General features: G+C 39.5%; 2 protein-coding genes and 1 long non-coding RNA gene across 9 annotated transcripts; 1 reads left to right on the top strand and 2 right to left on the bottom strand.

Annotated features, from left to right (window-relative positions):
* Positions 1-1948: 1948 nt before the first annotated feature.
* On the bottom strand, positions 1949-3123 carry LOC122972191. 3 transcript variants are annotated; one of them, XR_006399673.1, is made up of 3 exons: positions 2740-3082; positions 2471-2654; positions 1949-2241 (listed from the first exon to the last, which is right to left on the bottom strand). It is a non-coding gene; the product is annotated as an uncharacterized LOC122972191 (long non-coding RNA). The 3 variants fall into 3 exon arrangements; XR_006399674.1 differs by having other exon boundaries at positions 2444-2654; XR_006399672.1 differs by lacking the exon at positions 1949-2241 and having other exon boundaries at positions 2306-2654; positions 2740-3123.
* A 6584-nt stretch (positions 3124-9707) lies between these two features.
* Positions 9708-13659, top strand: LOC122972187 (sialic acid-binding Ig-like lectin 12). Its single transcript, XM_044339033.1, has 8 exons — positions 9708-9788; positions 10146-10221; positions 10477-10860; positions 11349-11654; positions 11755-12009; positions 12606-12696; positions 12830-12866; positions 13485-13659. Exons 1-8 carry the CDS (start codon positions 9774-9776, stop codon positions 13533-13535), a joined length of 1215 nt encoding a protein of 404 aa, XP_044194968.1. The 5' UTR covers positions 9708-9773; the 3' UTR covers positions 13536-13659.
* Positions 13660-16039: 2380 nt separating this feature from the next.
* LOC122972190 lies at positions 16040-17356 on the bottom strand. Of its 5 annotated transcripts, none has more exons than XM_044339039.1 (5): positions 17144-17356; positions 16982-17050; positions 16837-16900; positions 16594-16749; positions 16040-16334 (listed from the first exon to the last, which is right to left on the bottom strand). In XM_044339039.1, the coding sequence occupies exons 1-5, from the start codon at positions 17240-17242 to the stop codon at positions 16135-16137; spliced, it is 588 nt and encodes a 195-aa protein (XP_044194974.1). In that variant the 5' UTR covers positions 17243-17356; the 3' UTR covers positions 16040-16134. The 5 variants fall into 5 exon arrangements, 4 of the variants coding, with proteins under 4 accessions (XP_044194974.1, XP_044194975.1, XP_044194973.1 ...); XM_044339040.1 differs by having other exon boundaries at positions 16569-16751; positions 17144-17330; XR_006399671.1 differs by lacking the exon at positions 16982-17050 and having other exon boundaries at positions 16569-16751; positions 16837-16946; positions 17144-17340.
* Positions 17357-17762: the final 406 nt, after the last annotated feature.

The raw sequence follows: 17762 nt of genomic DNA on the forward strand, positions 1-17762 counted from the left end.
ACTGTGCAAAAAACCTTGTTATGATTTCAGCTGATTAATTGTGTCATTATTGTAATTCATGTGATATATTCTATACATATCAATAATAAAGAAGATTAAGCATACAGGCGTGCAATGAGTTCTGTTAAACGTTTTTTAGAGTGAATTTGTCATTTGAAAACTTAAGTTTTCACCAAATCTGACTTCCGTCCTCACAGGATATCATTTGCATGTGAACTGTTTGTATGTAGTGTTTTAATCTCTAAGTTCAGATGATATCCAGAAGCTTTTGAACCAAAAAAGATGAACAAAGAGAAGTTTAGATGAAGAGAGAAGTTGATACATTGTTCTTTACAATTCTACCAAGATTCACAAATTGCCTCACTTCACTTAAAAGTCATGAAATTACATGTTTCTTTCATTGTTTAGTGGTGGACTCATTTGATGAGGAAAACTTTACTTCTTGGCTCCTTTACTGGAAAAACAAAATGTCTTCTGAAGGATAATCAATTAAATCAGTGGTGGGCTAATGTTACAGAGACTAACCTGTGATCAGAGAGTCTTTTTCAATGTTCTGACTGGGATGTTTAAATTTAAATAGACCGCTGTGGGGAAAAACATCTAAAATTTCTTGCTTGTGTCTTACAGTACTGAAACAGGACGGTCTTGACATAAGCAAGAACCGGCCTTCTCATAGAAAATGAAAAGGAAAGGCAAAAGAGGGAAGAGATCAGGACATGAGACAAAGAGATGGAGAAGAACTGAATGTGAGGGATGAAGAACTGAGTGAGAAAGATGAAACAGAAGAAAAATGAGAGGGACAGAAGCTGATGGGTAGAGATTAAGACTGAAAGACACTTTACACCTCGTGGTGTGTTTTCTCTCTGTTTACATCATTTCCAGAACAAAGACACACTCAGTGAAGTAGTTTTTGGCTATTTTCTGTCACCATTTACCTGCAGAAGTGATAAATACATTTCTCCGTTGCCACCCCATGTAAAACTTTCTAGATCTGCCACTTCTGATTACTGTACTACTGTATTTGCGGGCCTCACTTATTATTGTTGTGTTCTCATCATTCTCCACCAGGCGACACTGTTGACCACAAAGAGGCAGTTTATGGTTCAGACCTCACATTTCATTTTTTCAAGCTCTTCTTAACAAACAACAAAATCAAACTGCAAGTGACATTCAGTGAGTCCACCACACTCCGATGACTGTTACTATAGCGATTCACCTGTATATATATATCATTCCTACTATTCACAGATCTGTACAACTGCCCCGTAAAAAAACGTGCTTCTGTTCACAAAGAAACAAGAATGCACGTTATCTGCTGCAGCACATCATCCGCAGATCACAAACGACACTGAGTTGTTTCATTTCCACAGGACACAGTAGAAGCAGAATGTCAACAGAGCGATTGAGATCCAAGTATCATGAGACATAAGATATAATGTTCACTATCAATAAAATTATGTATTATTTTTTATTCTTAATTCTACTTGTGTGATACTTATTAAAAATGATATTCTGGTGGATCAGTTTTTTGGCCGATAGATATTAAATGGTATTACTTAGTGTGGAAAGATGAACTCCATGATTAGCCTTGCTAAATTCATCTAAATTTTTGTCTTTTTGCCAGGAGAGCAAGTAGAACACACTGTATGCTTTTTTTCTGCAATTTGTTCCTGTATTGACAACACAAAATACAGACAGCTTCATCAATAATCTGTACAAGGTTGGGCTGATTTCTTGCCTATTTTCATGTTTTGTCTCACATTTTAAAGATGAAAAGACTAATATTCTCTTATCTGATTAAAGCTTGTGTGGCAGAGTGGTGCCGTAAATTGCCTCGACAACGCCACCGGGGGGATTTCACCCCGGAAATTATTAAATTGGGAGTTAGCTCCAAGCAAATAAGCAAGACACAGGTTCAATAATAAATTCCACTTAGGTAGAGAACGTGTTCAATTAAAAATACTTTATTAAACAAAATGAGAAAAAGAAACAATCAAAGGGTAATTCGTTAAAAATGTCAGCCACCACAGCGGAACCCAGGAATTAATGGCACAGGAAGACGAACCAAAAAAAGGGGTTGGAGACAGGGCTGAGGCTTACCAAGGCAGCACGGATCAAACCAAGACAGGGAAATTCACAACAAAAGAAAACACTTGTGACAAAGCAAACCAGCGAACAAAATCGAGAGTGCGAAGGAAACCCACCACCGGGGGAGTGGACTGCTGCCTGGGTCCCCAGCACCTGTCAAATAGAAAATTAATATACAGCAAACAAAATACAAAAGCCCTGGTGGTGACACTACAATCTGACACAATTACATAGGCCCCAAATTAATATTTACAGAACACCCAAATAAACCAAATTGTTTTCATTCTTAACACAAATCAAAGAAGAAACTAACTAAGTAAGAGGAGTAATTATGTCAGTAAAATAAAATACACACAAACGACCAATCTAAAAAGGTACAGACTGAGCGGCCTGTACGCAGGAGTCACCACGCAGCTCGGTCAGCCGGACAGCTGAGCCGCAGGGCATCAGCTGTGAAGCAGCAGCGGTGAAACAATAGTTGAAACAGCCACAACGGAGACAGCATCAAAGCCGCAGCCGTATTTAGGGGGTGGTGGACAGTGCTAAGCCACGCACCTCTACAGCCTCTATAAAAAGGGCACAAATGATTTTTATTAACAAATCTGGTGAATGATTATTTTAAGGTGAGTTCCATTCATGGTTACTACCTACCAGCGGGCACCAGCACAGCCTCCCCGACGATAGGAGGGAGAAGTTGGCCTGTAGCGTTGCTTTGCTGCAAGGCAGCAATCAACATGCCAGTCAGCTGAGAGCCACACGCACTGTTGTATAAGAAAGGCGGACAACGCCGACTCACCAAGGGAAACAAGAAGCGACCACGCCGGGCCCCGAGTGGGCCAAGCAGTCCCTCCACACCAACAGCCAACTGCACAAACACAGAGAAACACCAGCGCTACCAGTGCGCACACAGCACCGACTGCGCACTTAAATGGGAGAGGGTACACTGGCAGAGCGCATTACTTTTGAATAACAGTGAAGCACGTTGGCGGCAAGCAAACACGCCAAAATGCCCACACTGCTCCACCACGCCAGGCTGCACCACACAGCAGGATCATCCAAGGGAGGATCGAGAGGAAGAGGTGCGATCAGGCACCTGCCTATATAGGTGCGCTTGGTGCCACCCAGCAACAGCGCGCTAAGAACTGGCACAGTGCCACACGGTGTCATGGAGAGCCACTACATCATACGGCCACACTTGGATGATCAAGATGATTAAACAAATCATTCTTTTATTTAGCCTCACTCATGCTAGCAGCTCTTCTAATGTCAGCATGCTAACATGCTCATAATGATAAAGCTAACATGCTGATACCAAGCAATTATATCGTTAACCATGTTCACCATGTTAGTTTGACCAATTAGCACTAAACAGCTGAGGCTGTTGGGAAAGTTGTTTGTCAGTTTGTTGTAAACCAAATTATTGGACAAATGTAAGTTTTGATCTGAGGCGTTAGATGAAAAGTCAGTGGATCATTAAAGTCAGTAGGATTCCTCCTCTGAGGACCATGAATGTCTGTTCAAAGTTTTGTGCGAATCCATGCAGGAGATGTTGAGATATTTGAGTCTGGACCAAAGTGATGGACCGACAGACAGACATTGTCATCCATAGAGCCAAATATTTATATCCTCCTGACTACCAGGAAAAAAAATATTGTCCGATTACATTTTTTTTTAAATTCCCCAATCCTTGTTAAGTAATTAGAATGCTGAAAACATTTTTTTTGAAAAAAAAGTTTTTATTTTTAAGATATCATGTGTCCACTACAGTGGACATCAGAATGCCATACATGTGAAACGGAACCTTGATGGCAACTAGTTAGTCCCAATGAAAATTTCAAAAAGTCATCATAAGAACGAGTTTGACATCCACATAACTGTCCATCATCACTTTTGTTTTTTTGTTTTGCTTTGTTATGCTTTTAAGATATAATGTTTCCACAGTGAACATCGGAACGCCGTATGTGAAACTGAACCTTGATGGCAACCAGTTAGTCCTTATTTGGTATGATACTTCAAAAAGCAATTCCCCTTCTTGGAAACACAAAGGAATACCTTGCACTTTGTGCACATCACGTATGTTTTGCTCTTGCAGCTGGATCTGCGACACCTTGATGCATGCGTTTCGTCCACCATCTCTGGAAGATGGATGGCGCCATAGTGTCTGAAAGCTGCATTTGGCTGCGGTTTCCACTTTTGACGTGGTGGAGTGTAGTCATCTTCGCTATCACTTGCGATGCCTGCTTGGGCCCGAGTAATCAAGTCTTCACCAAGGAGCAGTTTGAAGTCAAGGAACTTCAGTGGTTTCTTCCCCAGAAACTGGCTGTCACTCTTATACTGAAGCCAGGAGTTGGTGATTGCCAGGTCAAAAAAGTGAAAAACTGCACGCACTGTCCATTTCCGAGTGCGAAAGGCCATCCTGTAGAAACTCAACATTCGGTCAACCAAGTCCACACCACCCATGTTGGTGTTGTACTCAGCAATTGCCAGTGGCCTTGACACCTAGACAAACCTTTTGTCCTTCTTGGACCATCTTCTGCGTGTGTCCTGAGGTTCAATACCATAGGCGGAGGATGCCATGGCAACTGGCTTGTTGTCCAACCACTTTATGACAGCAAGTTCAGGAGTGCTTCTTCTGACTACCATCTCTGATGCCCCTCTTCCTTTCTTTTTGAAGGGTTTATCCCCTATGATCTTGCACTCCTTTGGCACCCTGTTTGTCATGAGGGTTCCAGTCCCTGTCATCCCTTTTGCCATCAGGATAAAAATAAAAAAATAGGACAAAATTAAGTAATTAACTATAAACGTCCACTACGGAGGACATTTTTTAAACTCTTCAATAATATGCTAAAATACAACTAAATTAATTCAGAAACTGTTTTAATCTGTTCTTAAGAGACTTATATAAAAAATGCCATCAACATTTCAAGCCAAAATTTGCTCAATAAAAAGCTTTATTCACTTACCTTTCCTCTTCCCATAAAATGTGCTTGCACTGACGGACGCCATTTTCCTGGATGTGGAAGTGAAAGGTCCCAAAGCCCCACCCCTTCACATTTGGTATCATTGAAAAGCCCTATCTGTCCTCTATAGACAGCAAAAGGAGTTAAAGCAGTAGTATGTTGTGGATGGGAGATATTCAGGTTTGCGAATGTCCTCCACAGAGGACAAAATTGAACTACTGGTAGTCAGGAGGTTATAACAAAACAAAGAACACTTAAAATTAAACATTTAAACATTTGAAGTATGAGGAAGTAGACAATGTCAAAGAGAAAACCATTTTCATCACTTACATCATCATTTGTGTTTGAGCACATATACAAAGGTTATGACAGCTGTGTAGTTGACTGCTGATTTAATGTGTCATCCAGCACAATGGTAGCTCTGTAAAAGTTACATTTTGAAACAACTTACAACTGACTTGTGTCACTTATTTAGTGATGAAATTGTAATAACACAAATAAACACATGTGAAGTGAAAGAAACATTTTCATCACTGAGGTTTTCTCATCGGTCCAGTAATGCAGAGCAGCAGCACACAAGTCAGCAACAACAACTGAGTATATGTGTACGATACATGAAGTTAACATATCATCTGTTCAAATCAATACATTTTAGTGATTTATATAATATATTCTACATATTAATGAATATAGAACTGCAGTGAGTCATGTGGTTAAAATACTCAGGATATTAGCAGTAAGGGTGAGAACTGTTTGTATTTGTTGTAAACTTGTGTCACTCAAGTCCAAATGAACTTCCTCTGTAGGTCTTAAAACACAGGAAGTTTTAAATTGCAAAAGCTAAAAAGGGAAGTTGGACTGTTTCATTACAGCTCAGCTTAATAAACTGAAAGATTTCACTTGAAATCACCAGTCATCTTATCCTGTCCTACTTCTGAGTACAAGTGTTGTTTTAAGAAACCATTACAGTAACTCACAAATGTTATGCTAACATACTAAACTAAGATGGTGAACATTATACCTTCTAAACATCAGCATCGTCACGGTGAGCATGTTAGCATGCTGATGTCAGCTTAAAGCACGGTCAAAGTACAGCCTCACAGAGCAGCTTGCATGGCTGTAGACTCTTAGTCTTGTTGTCCTAAACTAGCATCACAGTTTATCTTTGTCACATTAATCTGCTGAATCAAAGGTGACCTTACAGTCAACACTTTGTTACATGAACAGGCAGGAAATTAGAGTTGGAGCTTTTGTGTTGACTCATTTGGTCCTGTGTGAGACTTATTGATCAACCAGCTAATTAACTGATTTGGATTTTTTCACTGATAATAAAACTCTTTCAGCTGCAGTAAATTCACTACAAATCACTAAGACCCCACTGTCTCTGTGCTGTTTCATTTCCACAGGACACAGTAGAAGCAGACTATGTCAACACAGTGATGGAGTTGTCATCATGAGCCACAAGGAGAGGAAGACCACATGTTCATTATCAGTAGAATTACATGATATCCAGTATTGTCTATTCTGTATTACATGCTTATTCATCATTTACATTTGTTAGTGTTCCACTTACAAGAAGACAGATAACCGTTTCCTCCAGGGCAGTAAATATGAAATAGTCTTACTTTGTATAAACTTTGAAAGATGAACAAGATGATCCCAGACTTCATCAGCATGTGAAGGTGGTTTTGTTTCTGCAGTGCATTTCTTCTTTTTTCTTCTGAGAGTCAACATAACATCTTCATTACTAATGTTGGACTGATTCATGGCACCAGTAGTTTTTCTTTTGTTTTTAAGATGTCAAAAACATAATTAAACCATGTTATTAATACAATTAATTAGTAATGAAATGAAATGACTGTTAAAATGTGAACTTTCAGATTTCTTGCCAAGAAGCTTTTCATGTAGTGTTTAGGAGAAAAGTATTTTTTCATCACTTATTCTGTCATTTGTTTTAGCACATTTACACAGGTAGAGGTTGATGATAGCTGCAGATGACGGATTTCTTAATGTCACATTTACAGCACAGAAGTCAGCAAAGACACTGTGGTAACTGTGTGCAAAAAATATTGTTATGATTTCAGCTGATTAATTGTGTCATTATTGCAATTCATGTGATATATTCTATACATATCAATAATAAAGATTAAGCATACAGGCGTGCAATGAGTTCTGTTAAATGTGTTTTAGAGTTCAATTATAAATTCCACTTAGACAGAACGTGTTCAATTAAAAATACTTTATTAAACAAAATAAGAAAAAGAAACAATCAAAGGGTAATTCGCTAAAAATGTCAGCCACCACAGCGGAACCCAGGAATTAATGGCACAGGAAGGCGAACCAAAAAAAGGGGTTGGAGACAGGGCTGAGGCTTACCAAGGCAGCACGGATCAAACCAAGGCAGGGAAATTCACAACAAAAGAAAAACCACCCGTGACAAAGCAAACCAGCAGACAAAATTTCGAGTGCGAAGGAAACCCACCACCGGCGGAGTGGACTGCTGCCTGGGTCCCCAGCACCTGTCAAATAGAAAGAAAATTAATATTCAGCAAACAAAACAATACAAAAGCCCTGGTGGTGACACTACAATCTGACACAATTACATAGGCCCCAAATTAATATTTACAGAATGAAACACCCAAATAAACCAAATTGTTTTCATTCTTAACACAAATCAAAGAAGAAAATAACCAAGTAAGATGAGTAATTATGTCAGTAAAATAAAATACACACAAACGACCAATCTAAAAAGGTACAGACTGAGCGGCCTGTACGCAGGAGTCACCACGCAGCTCGGTCAGCCGGACAGCTGAGCCGCAGGGCATCAGCTGAGAAGCAGCAGCGGTGAAACAATAGTTGAAACAGCCACAACGGAGACAGCATCAAAGCCGCAGCCGTATTTAGGGGGTGGTGGACAGTGCTAAGCCACGCACCTCTACAGCCTCTATAAAAAGGGCACAAATGATTTTTATTAACAAATCTGGTGAATGATTATTTTAAGGTGAGTTCCATTCATGGTTACTACCTACCAGCGGGCACCAGCACAGCCTCCCCGACGATAGGAGGGAGAAGTTGGCCTGTAGCGTTGCTTTGCTGCAAGGCAGCAATCAACATGCCAGTCAGCTGAGAGCCACACGCACTGTTGTATAAGAAAGGCGGACAACGCCGACTCACCAAGGGAAACAAGAAGCGACCACGCCGGGCCCCGAGTGGGCCAAGCAGTCCCTCCACACCAACAGCCAACTGCACAAACACAGAAACACCAGCGCTACCAGTGCGCACACAGCACCGACTGCGCACTTAAATGGGAGAGGGTACACTGGCAGAGCGCATTACCTTTGAATAACAGTGAAGCACGTTGGCGGCAAGCAAACACGCCAAAATGCCCACACTGCTCCACCACGCCAGGCTGCAGCCACCACACAACAGGATCATCCAAGGGAGGATCGAGAGGAAGAAGTGCGATCAGGCACCTGCCTATATAGGTGCGCTTGGTGCCACCCAGCAACAGCGCGCTAAGAACTGGCACAGTGCCACACGGTGGCATGGAGAGCCACTACATCATACGGCCACACTTGGATGATCAAGAAGAAGATAATTAAACAAATGATTCTTTTATTTAGCCTCACTCATGCTAGCAGCTCTTCTAATGTCAGCATGCTAACATGCTCATAATGATAATGCTAACATGCTGATACCAAGCAATTATATTGTTAACCATGTTCACCATGTTAGTTTGACCAATTAGCACTAAACAGCTGAGGCTGTTGGGAAAGTTGTTTGTCAGTTTGTTGTAAACCAAATTATTGGACAAATGTAAGTTTTGATCTGAGGCGTTAGATGAAAAGTCAGTGGATCATTAAAGTCAGTAGGATTCCTCCTCTGAGGACCATGAATGTCTGTTCAAAGTTTTGTGCCAATCCATGCACGAGATGTTGAGATATTTGAGTCTGGACCAAAGTGATGGACCGACAGACAGACATTGTCATCCATAGAGCCAAATATTTATATAACAAAACAAAGAACACTTAAAATTAAACATTTAAACATTTTAATTATGAGGAAGTAGACAATGTCAAAGAGAAAACCATTTTCATCACTTACATCATCATTTGTGTTTGAGCACATATACAAAGGTTATGACAGCTGTGTAGTTGACTGCTGATTTAATGTGTCATCCAGCACAATGGTAGCTCTGTAAAAGTTACATTTTGAAACAACTTACAACTGACTTGTGTCACTTATTTAGTGATGAAATTGTAATAACACAAATAAACACATGTGAAGTGAGAGAAACATTTTCATCACTGAGGTTTTCTCATTGGTCCAGTAATGCAGAGCAGCAGCACACAAGTCAGCAACAACAACTGAGTATATGTGTACGATACATGAAGTTAACATATCATCTGTTCAAATCAATACATTTTAGTGATTTATATAATATATTCTACATATTAATGAATATACACCTGCAGTGAGTCATGTGGTTAAAATACTCAGCATATTAGCAGTAAGGGTGAGAACTGTTTGTATTTGTTGTAAACTTGTGTCACTCAGGTCCAAATGAACTTCCTCTGTAGGTCTTAAAACACAGGAAGTTTTAAATTGCAAAAGCTAAAAAGGGAAGTCGGTCAGTTTGTCTGTTTCATTACAGCTCAGCTTAATAAACTGAAAGATTTCACTTGAAATCACCAGTCAAAGGATCTTACTGCTGCTCTGTTTTTGATGTGGGCTTGTTGGGTAAGACCTTCTTAACCTTTTAACCCAGAGAGTTATAGTATTCTGTTACTCCTCATGAACTGAGTGGAAAATATTTGATATAACATCTTATTTGTTGGGCTTTGTTGTAGCAGAAATGGCATCTAAGAAATGAAAGATCACTGTAACATTTTATCATTAACAGATACCATAATCTCACTACTTTGGTATTATTTAGAATTTACATTAAATATAATATTTCATAGTTCTGTAGATTTACATCCCTGGTTTGAATGTGTGAATTTTAAGAGAAGAATTGGTTTTAATATAATGAATAAAAATGCCATAAAATGGTTAAAAGAAGAAAATATTCCTGCATTTTTATGTTTGTAAATCCAGGTGATGAGATTCATGGCAGCCCTGTTTACAAAGATGTTGACAGACAACATGTTACTGAGTGTCTTCTTTCTTACAGGTGAGCTGTTTGTTCACTCAGTTTTATTTTGAGACATTAACTCAAATCATTTACACTCTGAAACAAAGCAGAAAGACCAGAAACTTCTTACAACTGTTCACATCCTGACTGCAACGTCAAATGTTTTATTTTAAAACTGTTAACAGGACAAGAAAACATGCAACATACAGCTGCTGAACTGTATTTATTGTATCATGAACCATCTCATAATGGAGATTTTTCTACTTTATGTTAATCGTGACTCTGATCTCACAGGTGCTTTGGCTGCTTGTCCTGATGATGCAGACCTCTTCATTACTGCACCGCTGGAGATTGAAGCACTGAGTGGATCTTGTTTGCAAATCCCGTGTAACTTTAGTGGTCGACCGAGACAAGAATTTGACAGCAGGAGAACAACCTTTGGAGTGTGGATTAAAAATGACCCTAGATTTGGATACTATCCAAACAATGTGATTTTTAAAAGTAGTCAGACAGTTAACACCTATCCAATGAACATTACTGGAAACCTGAGTCAGAACGACTGCACCACTCTGTTTTCCAGTTTAAACACAACATATACAGACAGATACTTCTTCAGAATTGAGAGCAATGAATTCAGATCAACAGCTTTTTGTGATCCTGTTCAAATAACAGTCAAAGGTAAGAGAGTTTTGTTTTTTCAGTCATATTGTTGTTTAGAATAAAAAGGAAATCAGTTGCAGCTTTGGTCTGAACAGCAAACACCGTGGCCCTAACCTTTACTGTGAAATTAAATATCTGATGTAGACTACAAAGAAAACTCAGCTGTGGTGAAATGTGAGAGAAACCAGCCTGTGAACACATAGTCATTGGTTTGAATGTCCTGACTCACAGTTGAATAATATCTGAATATTCATACATTTAATCAGTATCAAGTTATTTCAAATCCTCCATATTCATTAGGGGAACAAAGTCTAAATGAATCAGTCTTAGTTTGTTTAAGTCACTGATTTTGACAGTTACTGTCTCAATAAATGCTCACAATACTCAATGTGGTTTTTACAAATGGGTAAAAATTAGGGGGAAACATAAAATTTTGTTTCAGTTTAGCTGTAAAATAACTAACACTGACATGTAGCGTAAAGTCTGTGTTTGATTTTAAACCACAGATTCTCCTCCGAGCCCCAGAATTGAAATCTCAGGTGAGCTGAAGGAGAAGGAGTCTGTCACTATAACCTGCTCAGCTTTCACTCCCTGTCCACACTCCCCCCCTAAACTCACCTGGAATCTCCAACAAGATGCTCACAACAAAATAGAGGAAAACGCAAATCGAACCTTTACGACTAAAATCCAGACGACCATCACTCTGTCTGACAAGCACAACGGATACAACATCACCTGTTCTTCCAGCTACTCTGTGAATGAAGGACAAAATGCAAAGTCAGCAGAGGGAAAAGTGACTCTCAGTGTTTCATGTAAGGCAACCAGAGTTAATTATTGGATCCTGTCAAAACATGATGATTTATGGGATGTCAGCTGATTTTTAATGAATAAAAATAATCACATTTTCTTCAGATGCTCCCAAAGACACTTCAGCGAGGATCAGTCCACCAGGTTCGGTGTCACCAGGTAGCTGGGTGAACCTGACCTGCTCCAGCAGAGCCAAACCTGCTGCCAACTTCAACTGGTACAAGATCAGCAAAGATGGACCCATGAAAGTATCTGAAGGAGACTTTTACAGCTTCAGTGTGACAGATGGAGGAGTTTATTACTGTGTGGCCACAAATGATCTTGGTAATCAGACGTCAGAGATCCATCTGACTATTAAAGGTAAATGCAGGACTGTACTGAATCCACTCTAATGTGGGACTCCAAAAGTGGGTGCACATCACTTGTTCTGCTAGATATCCTGTGAATGAAGGAAAAGATGTCAAGGCAGCAGAGTAAAAACTTATTCTCAATGTTTCAAGACGTAATTTAGATTTATCTTATGAAGACAACTGAAGGCTCCTTAAAAACGGCCCTGCTGAGATGTTGTTGAGCATGAACGTCATCAATCAAAGTGTGCTGTTGCAGCAGAGCCTGACTTCTAATCTTGCATTAGGAGAGGCCAAGAGAATTTTGTTAAAAAGATTAATAAGGTGTCACATTATTGTTGCATCTGTATGATGTTAAAATGCAGCAGTTGTAGAGAAAATTCATATTTCACACATTATGATTTACAAATAACATCACCTTTCACCTCAAAGAGTCTTCTTTTACAATGATATATTCTTCTTCCGCTTTACAAATCTTTTCCCATCACTCAAAAATCTCTCCACGTCAAGTCTTCCAGACTCGGGAATGATGTTTGTTTAAAATTTGTGATGTTTTAGAAACTTAACACTTTCCATTAAGGAGAATGTGACCATGGTGTCGTGTTACAGGTGATGAACAGTTGAAATTGGTTGACGTCCACATTATACTGAAGACTGTGGGAATTGTAATACTGGTCAGTACAGTGATCATCTTTGAGTGGTGAGGCAAACTTTTTGATACTTTGCAACTACAGACAAATTCGTATGATGTTAAATGTGGTTTGGATGTTTGAGATAGATCATTATTATCACAATATAAACAAAAAACTTCTGTCCATCTCTTTTTTTCCCAGCTGGTTCAGAACAAGACGCTCCACCAAACCAGTGAAGGTAATAAAAAATTAATTATATGTTCGACTTTCAAAAATCCATCTTAAAATGTTTCCCAGTTGACTGACCACAGCTACAATATGTTGCCTGTGAGATCTACTCAGTAAACATTGTGTTTATCTTATCCTGTCCTACTTCTGAGTACAAGTGTTGTTTTAATAAACCATTACAGTAACTCACAAATGTTATGCTAACATACTAAACTAAGATGGTGAACATGGTGAACATTATACCTTCTAAACATCAGCATCGTCACGGTGAGCATGTTAACATGCTGATGTCAGCTTAAAGCACGGTCAAAGTACAACCTCACAGAGCAGCTCGCATGGCTGTAGACTCTTAGTCTTGTTGTCCTAAACTAGCATCACAGTTTATCTTTGTCACATTAATCTGCTGAATCAAAGGTGACCTTACAGTCAACACTTTGTTACATGAACAGGCAGGAAATTAGAGTTGGAGCTTTTGTGTTGACTCATTTGGTCCTGTGTGAGACTTATTGATCAACCAGCTAATTAACTGATTTGGATTTTTTCACTGATGATAAAACTCTTTCAGCTGCAGTAAATTCACTACAAATCACTAAGACCCCACTGTCTCTGTGCTGTTTCATTTCCACAGGACACAGTAGAAGCAGACTATGTCAACACAGTGATGGAGTTGTCATCATGAGCCACGAGGAGAGGAAGACCACATGTTCATCATCAGTAGAATTACATGATATCCAGTATTGTCTATTCTGTATTACATGCTTATTCATCATTTGCATTTGTTAGTGTTCCACTTACAAGAAGGCAGATAAATATGAAATAGTCTTACTTTGTATAAGCTTTGAAAGATGAACAAGATGATCCCAGACTTCATCAGCATGTGAAGGTGGTTTTGTTTCTGCAGTGCATTTCTTCTTTTTTCTTCTGAGAGTCAACATAACATCTTCATTACTAATGTTGGACTGATTCATGGCACCAGTAGTTTTTCTTTTGTTTTTAAGATGTCAAAAACATAATTAAACCATGTTATTAATACAATTAATTAGTAATGAAATGAAATGACTGTTAAAATGTGAACTTTCAGATTTCTTGCCAAGAGGCTTTTCATGTAGTGTTTAGGAGAAAAGTATTTTTATCACTTATTCTGTCATTTGTTTTAGCACATTTACACAGGTAAAGGTTGATGATAGCTGCAGATGACGGATTTCTTAATGCCACATTTACAGCACAGAAGTCAGCAAAGACACTGTGGTAACTGTGTGCAAAAAACATTGTTATGATTTCAGCTGATTAATTGTGTCATTATTGTAATTCATGTGATATATTCTATACATATCAATAATAAAGAAGATTAAGCATACAGGCGCGCAATGAGTTCTGTTAAACGTTTTTTAGAGTGAATTTGTCATTTGAAAACTTAAGTTTTCACAATATCTGACTTCCTTCCTCACAGGATATCATTTGAACTGTTTGTATGTAGTGTTTTAATCTCTAAGATCAGATGATATCCAGAAGCTTTTTAACCACAAAAGATGAGCAAAGAGAAGTTTAGATGAAGAGAGAAGTTGATACATTGTTCTTTACAATTCTACCAAGATTCACAAATTGCCTCACTTCACCTCAAAGTCATGAAATTAGATGTTTCTTTCATTGTTTAGTGGTGGACTCATTTGATGAGGAAAACTTTACTTCTTGGCTCCTTTACTGTAAAACAAAATGTCTTCTGAAGGATAATCAATTAAATCAGTGGTGAGCTAATGTTACAGAGACTAACCTGTGATCAGAGAGTCTTTTTCAATGTTCTGACTGGGATGTTTAAATTTAAATAGACCGCTGTGGGGAAAAACATCTAAAATTTCTTGCTTGTGTCTTACAGTACTGAAACAGGACGGTCTTGACATAAGCAAGAACCGGCCTTCTCATAGAAAATGAAAAGGAAAGGCAAAAGAGGGAAGAGATCAGGACATGAGACAAAGAGATGGAGAAGAACTGAATGTGAGGGATGAAGAACTGAGTGAGAAAGATGAAACAGAAGAAGAATGAGAGGGACAGAAGCTGATGGGGAGAGATAAAGACTGAGAGACACTTTACACCTTGTGGTGTGTTTTCTCTCTGTTTACATCATTTCCAGAACAAAGACACACTCAGTAAAGTAGTTTTTGGCTATTTTCTGTCACCATTTACCTGCAGAAGTGATAAATACATTTCTCCGTTGCCACCCCATGTAAAACTTTCTAGATCTGCCACTTCTGATTACTGTACTACTGTATTTGCGGGCCTCACTTATTATTGTTGTGTTCTCATCATTCTCCACCAGGCGACACTGTTGACCACAAAGAGGCAGTTTATGGTTCAGACCTCACATTTCATTTTTCCAGCTCTTAACAAAATTAAACTGCAAGTGACATTCAGTGAGTCCGCCACACTCCGATGACTGTTACTATAGCGATTCACGTGTATATATATCATTCCTACTATTCACAGCTCTGTACAACTGCCCCGTAAAAAAACGTGCTTCTGCTCACAAAGAAACAAGAATGCACGTTATCTGCTGCAGCACATCATCCGCAGATCACAAACGACACTGAGTTGTTTCATTTCCACAGGACACAGTAGAAGCAGAATATGTCAACAGAGCGATTGAGATCCAAGTATCATGAGACATAACATAATGTTCACTATCAATAAAATGATGTATTATTTTTTATTCTTAATTCTACTTGTTTGTGATACTTATTAAAAATGATATTCTGGTGGATCCGTGTTTTGGCCGATAGATATTAAATGGTATTACTTAGTGTGGAAAGATGAACTCCATGATTAGCCTTGCTAAATTCATCTAAATTTTTTATCTTTTTGCCAGGAGAGCAAGTAGAACACACTGTATGCTTTTTTTCTGTAATTTGTTCCTGTATTGACAACACAAAATACAGACAGCTTCATCAATAATCTGTATAAGGTTGGGCTGATTTCTTGCCTATTTTCATGTTTTGTCTCACATTTTAAGATGAAAAGACTAATATTCTCTTATCTGATTAAAGCTTGTGTGGCAGAGTGGTGCCGTAAATTGCCTCGACAACGCCACCGGGGGGATTTCACCCCGGAAATTATTAAATTGGGAGTTAGCTACAAGCAAATAAGCAAGACACAGGTTCAATAATAAATTCCACTTAGGTAGAGAACGTGTTCAATTAAAAATACTTTATTAAACAAAATGAGAAAAAGAAACAATCAAAGGGTAATTCGCTAAAAATGTCAGCCACCACAGCGGAACCCAGGAATTAATGGCACAGGAAGGCGAACCAAAAAAAGGGGTTGGAGACAGGGCTGAGGCTTACCAAGGCAGCACGGATCAAACCAAGGCAGGGGAATTCACAACAAAAGAAAAACCACTTGTGACAAAGCAAACCAGCGAACAAAATCGAGAGTGCGAAGGAAACCCACCACCGGGGGAGTGGACTGCTGCCTGGGTCCCCAGCACCTGTCAAATAGAAAGAAAATTAATATACAGCAAACAAAACAATACAAAAGCCCTGGTGGTGACACTACAATCTCACAATTACATAGGCCCCAAATTAATATTTACAGAACACCCAAATAAACCAAATTGTTTTCATTCTTAACACAAATCAAAGAAGAAAATAACTAAGGGGAGTAATTATGTCAGTAAAATAAAATACAAACAAGAAAACGACCAATCTAAAAAGGTACAGACTGAGCGGCCTGTACGCAGGAGTCACCACGCAGCTCGGTCAGCCGGACAGCTGAGCCGCAGGAATCAGCTGAGAAGCAGCAGCGGTGAAACAATAGTTGAAACAGCCACAACGGAGACAGCATCAAAGCCGCAGCCGTATTTAGGGGGTGGTGGACAGTGCTAAGCCACGCACCTCTACAGCCTCTATAAAAAGGGCACAAATGATTTTTATTAACAAATCTGGTGAATGATTATTTTAAGGTGAGTTCCATTCATGGTTACTACCTACCAGCGGGCACCAGCACAGCCTCCCCGACGATAGGAGGGAGAAGTTGGCCTGTAGCGTTGCTTTGCTGCAAGGCAGCAATCAACATGCCAGTCAGCTGAGAGCCACACGCACTGTTGTATAAGAAAGGCGGACAACGCCGACTCACCAAGGGAAACAAGAAGCGACCACGCCGGGCCCCGAGTGGGCCAAGCAGTCCCTCCACACCAACAGCCAACTGCACAAACACAGAAACACCAGCGCTACCAGTGCGCACACAGCACCGACTGCGCACTTAAATGGGAGAGGGTACACTGGCAGAGCGCATTACCTTTGAATAACAGTGAAGCACGTTGGCGGCAAGCAAACACGCCAAAATGCCCACACTGCTCCACCACGCCAGGCTGCAGCCACCACACAACAGGATCATCCAAGGGAGGATCGAGAGGAAGAGGTGCGATCAGGCACCTGCCTATATAGGTGCGCTTGGTGCCACCCAGCAACAGCGCGCTAAGAACTGGCACAGTGCCACACGGTGTCATGGAGAGCCACTACATCATACGGCCACACTTGGATGATCAAGATGATTAAACAAATGATTCTTTTATTTAGCCTCACTCATGCTAGCAGCTCTTCTAATGTCAGCATGCTAACATGCTCATAATGATAATGCTAACATGCTGATACCAAGCAATTATATCGTTAACCATGTTCACCATGTTAGTTTGACCAATTAGCACTAAACAGCTGAGGCTGTTGGGAAAGTTGTTTGTCAGTTTGTTGTAAACCAAATTATTGGACAAATGTAAGTTTTGATCTGAGGCGTTAGATGAAAAGTCAGTGGATCATTAAAGTCAGTAGGATTCCTCCTCTGAGGACCATGAATGTCTGTTCAAAGTTTTGTGCCAATCCATGCACGAGATGTTGAGATATTTGAGTCTGGACCAAAG

Source organism: Thunnus albacares, chromosome 21 (genome assembly GCF_914725855.1).
Source record: "Thunnus albacares chromosome 21, fThuAlb1.1, whole genome shotgun sequence".
In the NCBI taxonomy this organism is placed as follows: Eukaryota; Metazoa; Chordata; class Actinopteri; order Scombriformes; family Scombridae; genus Thunnus; species Thunnus albacares.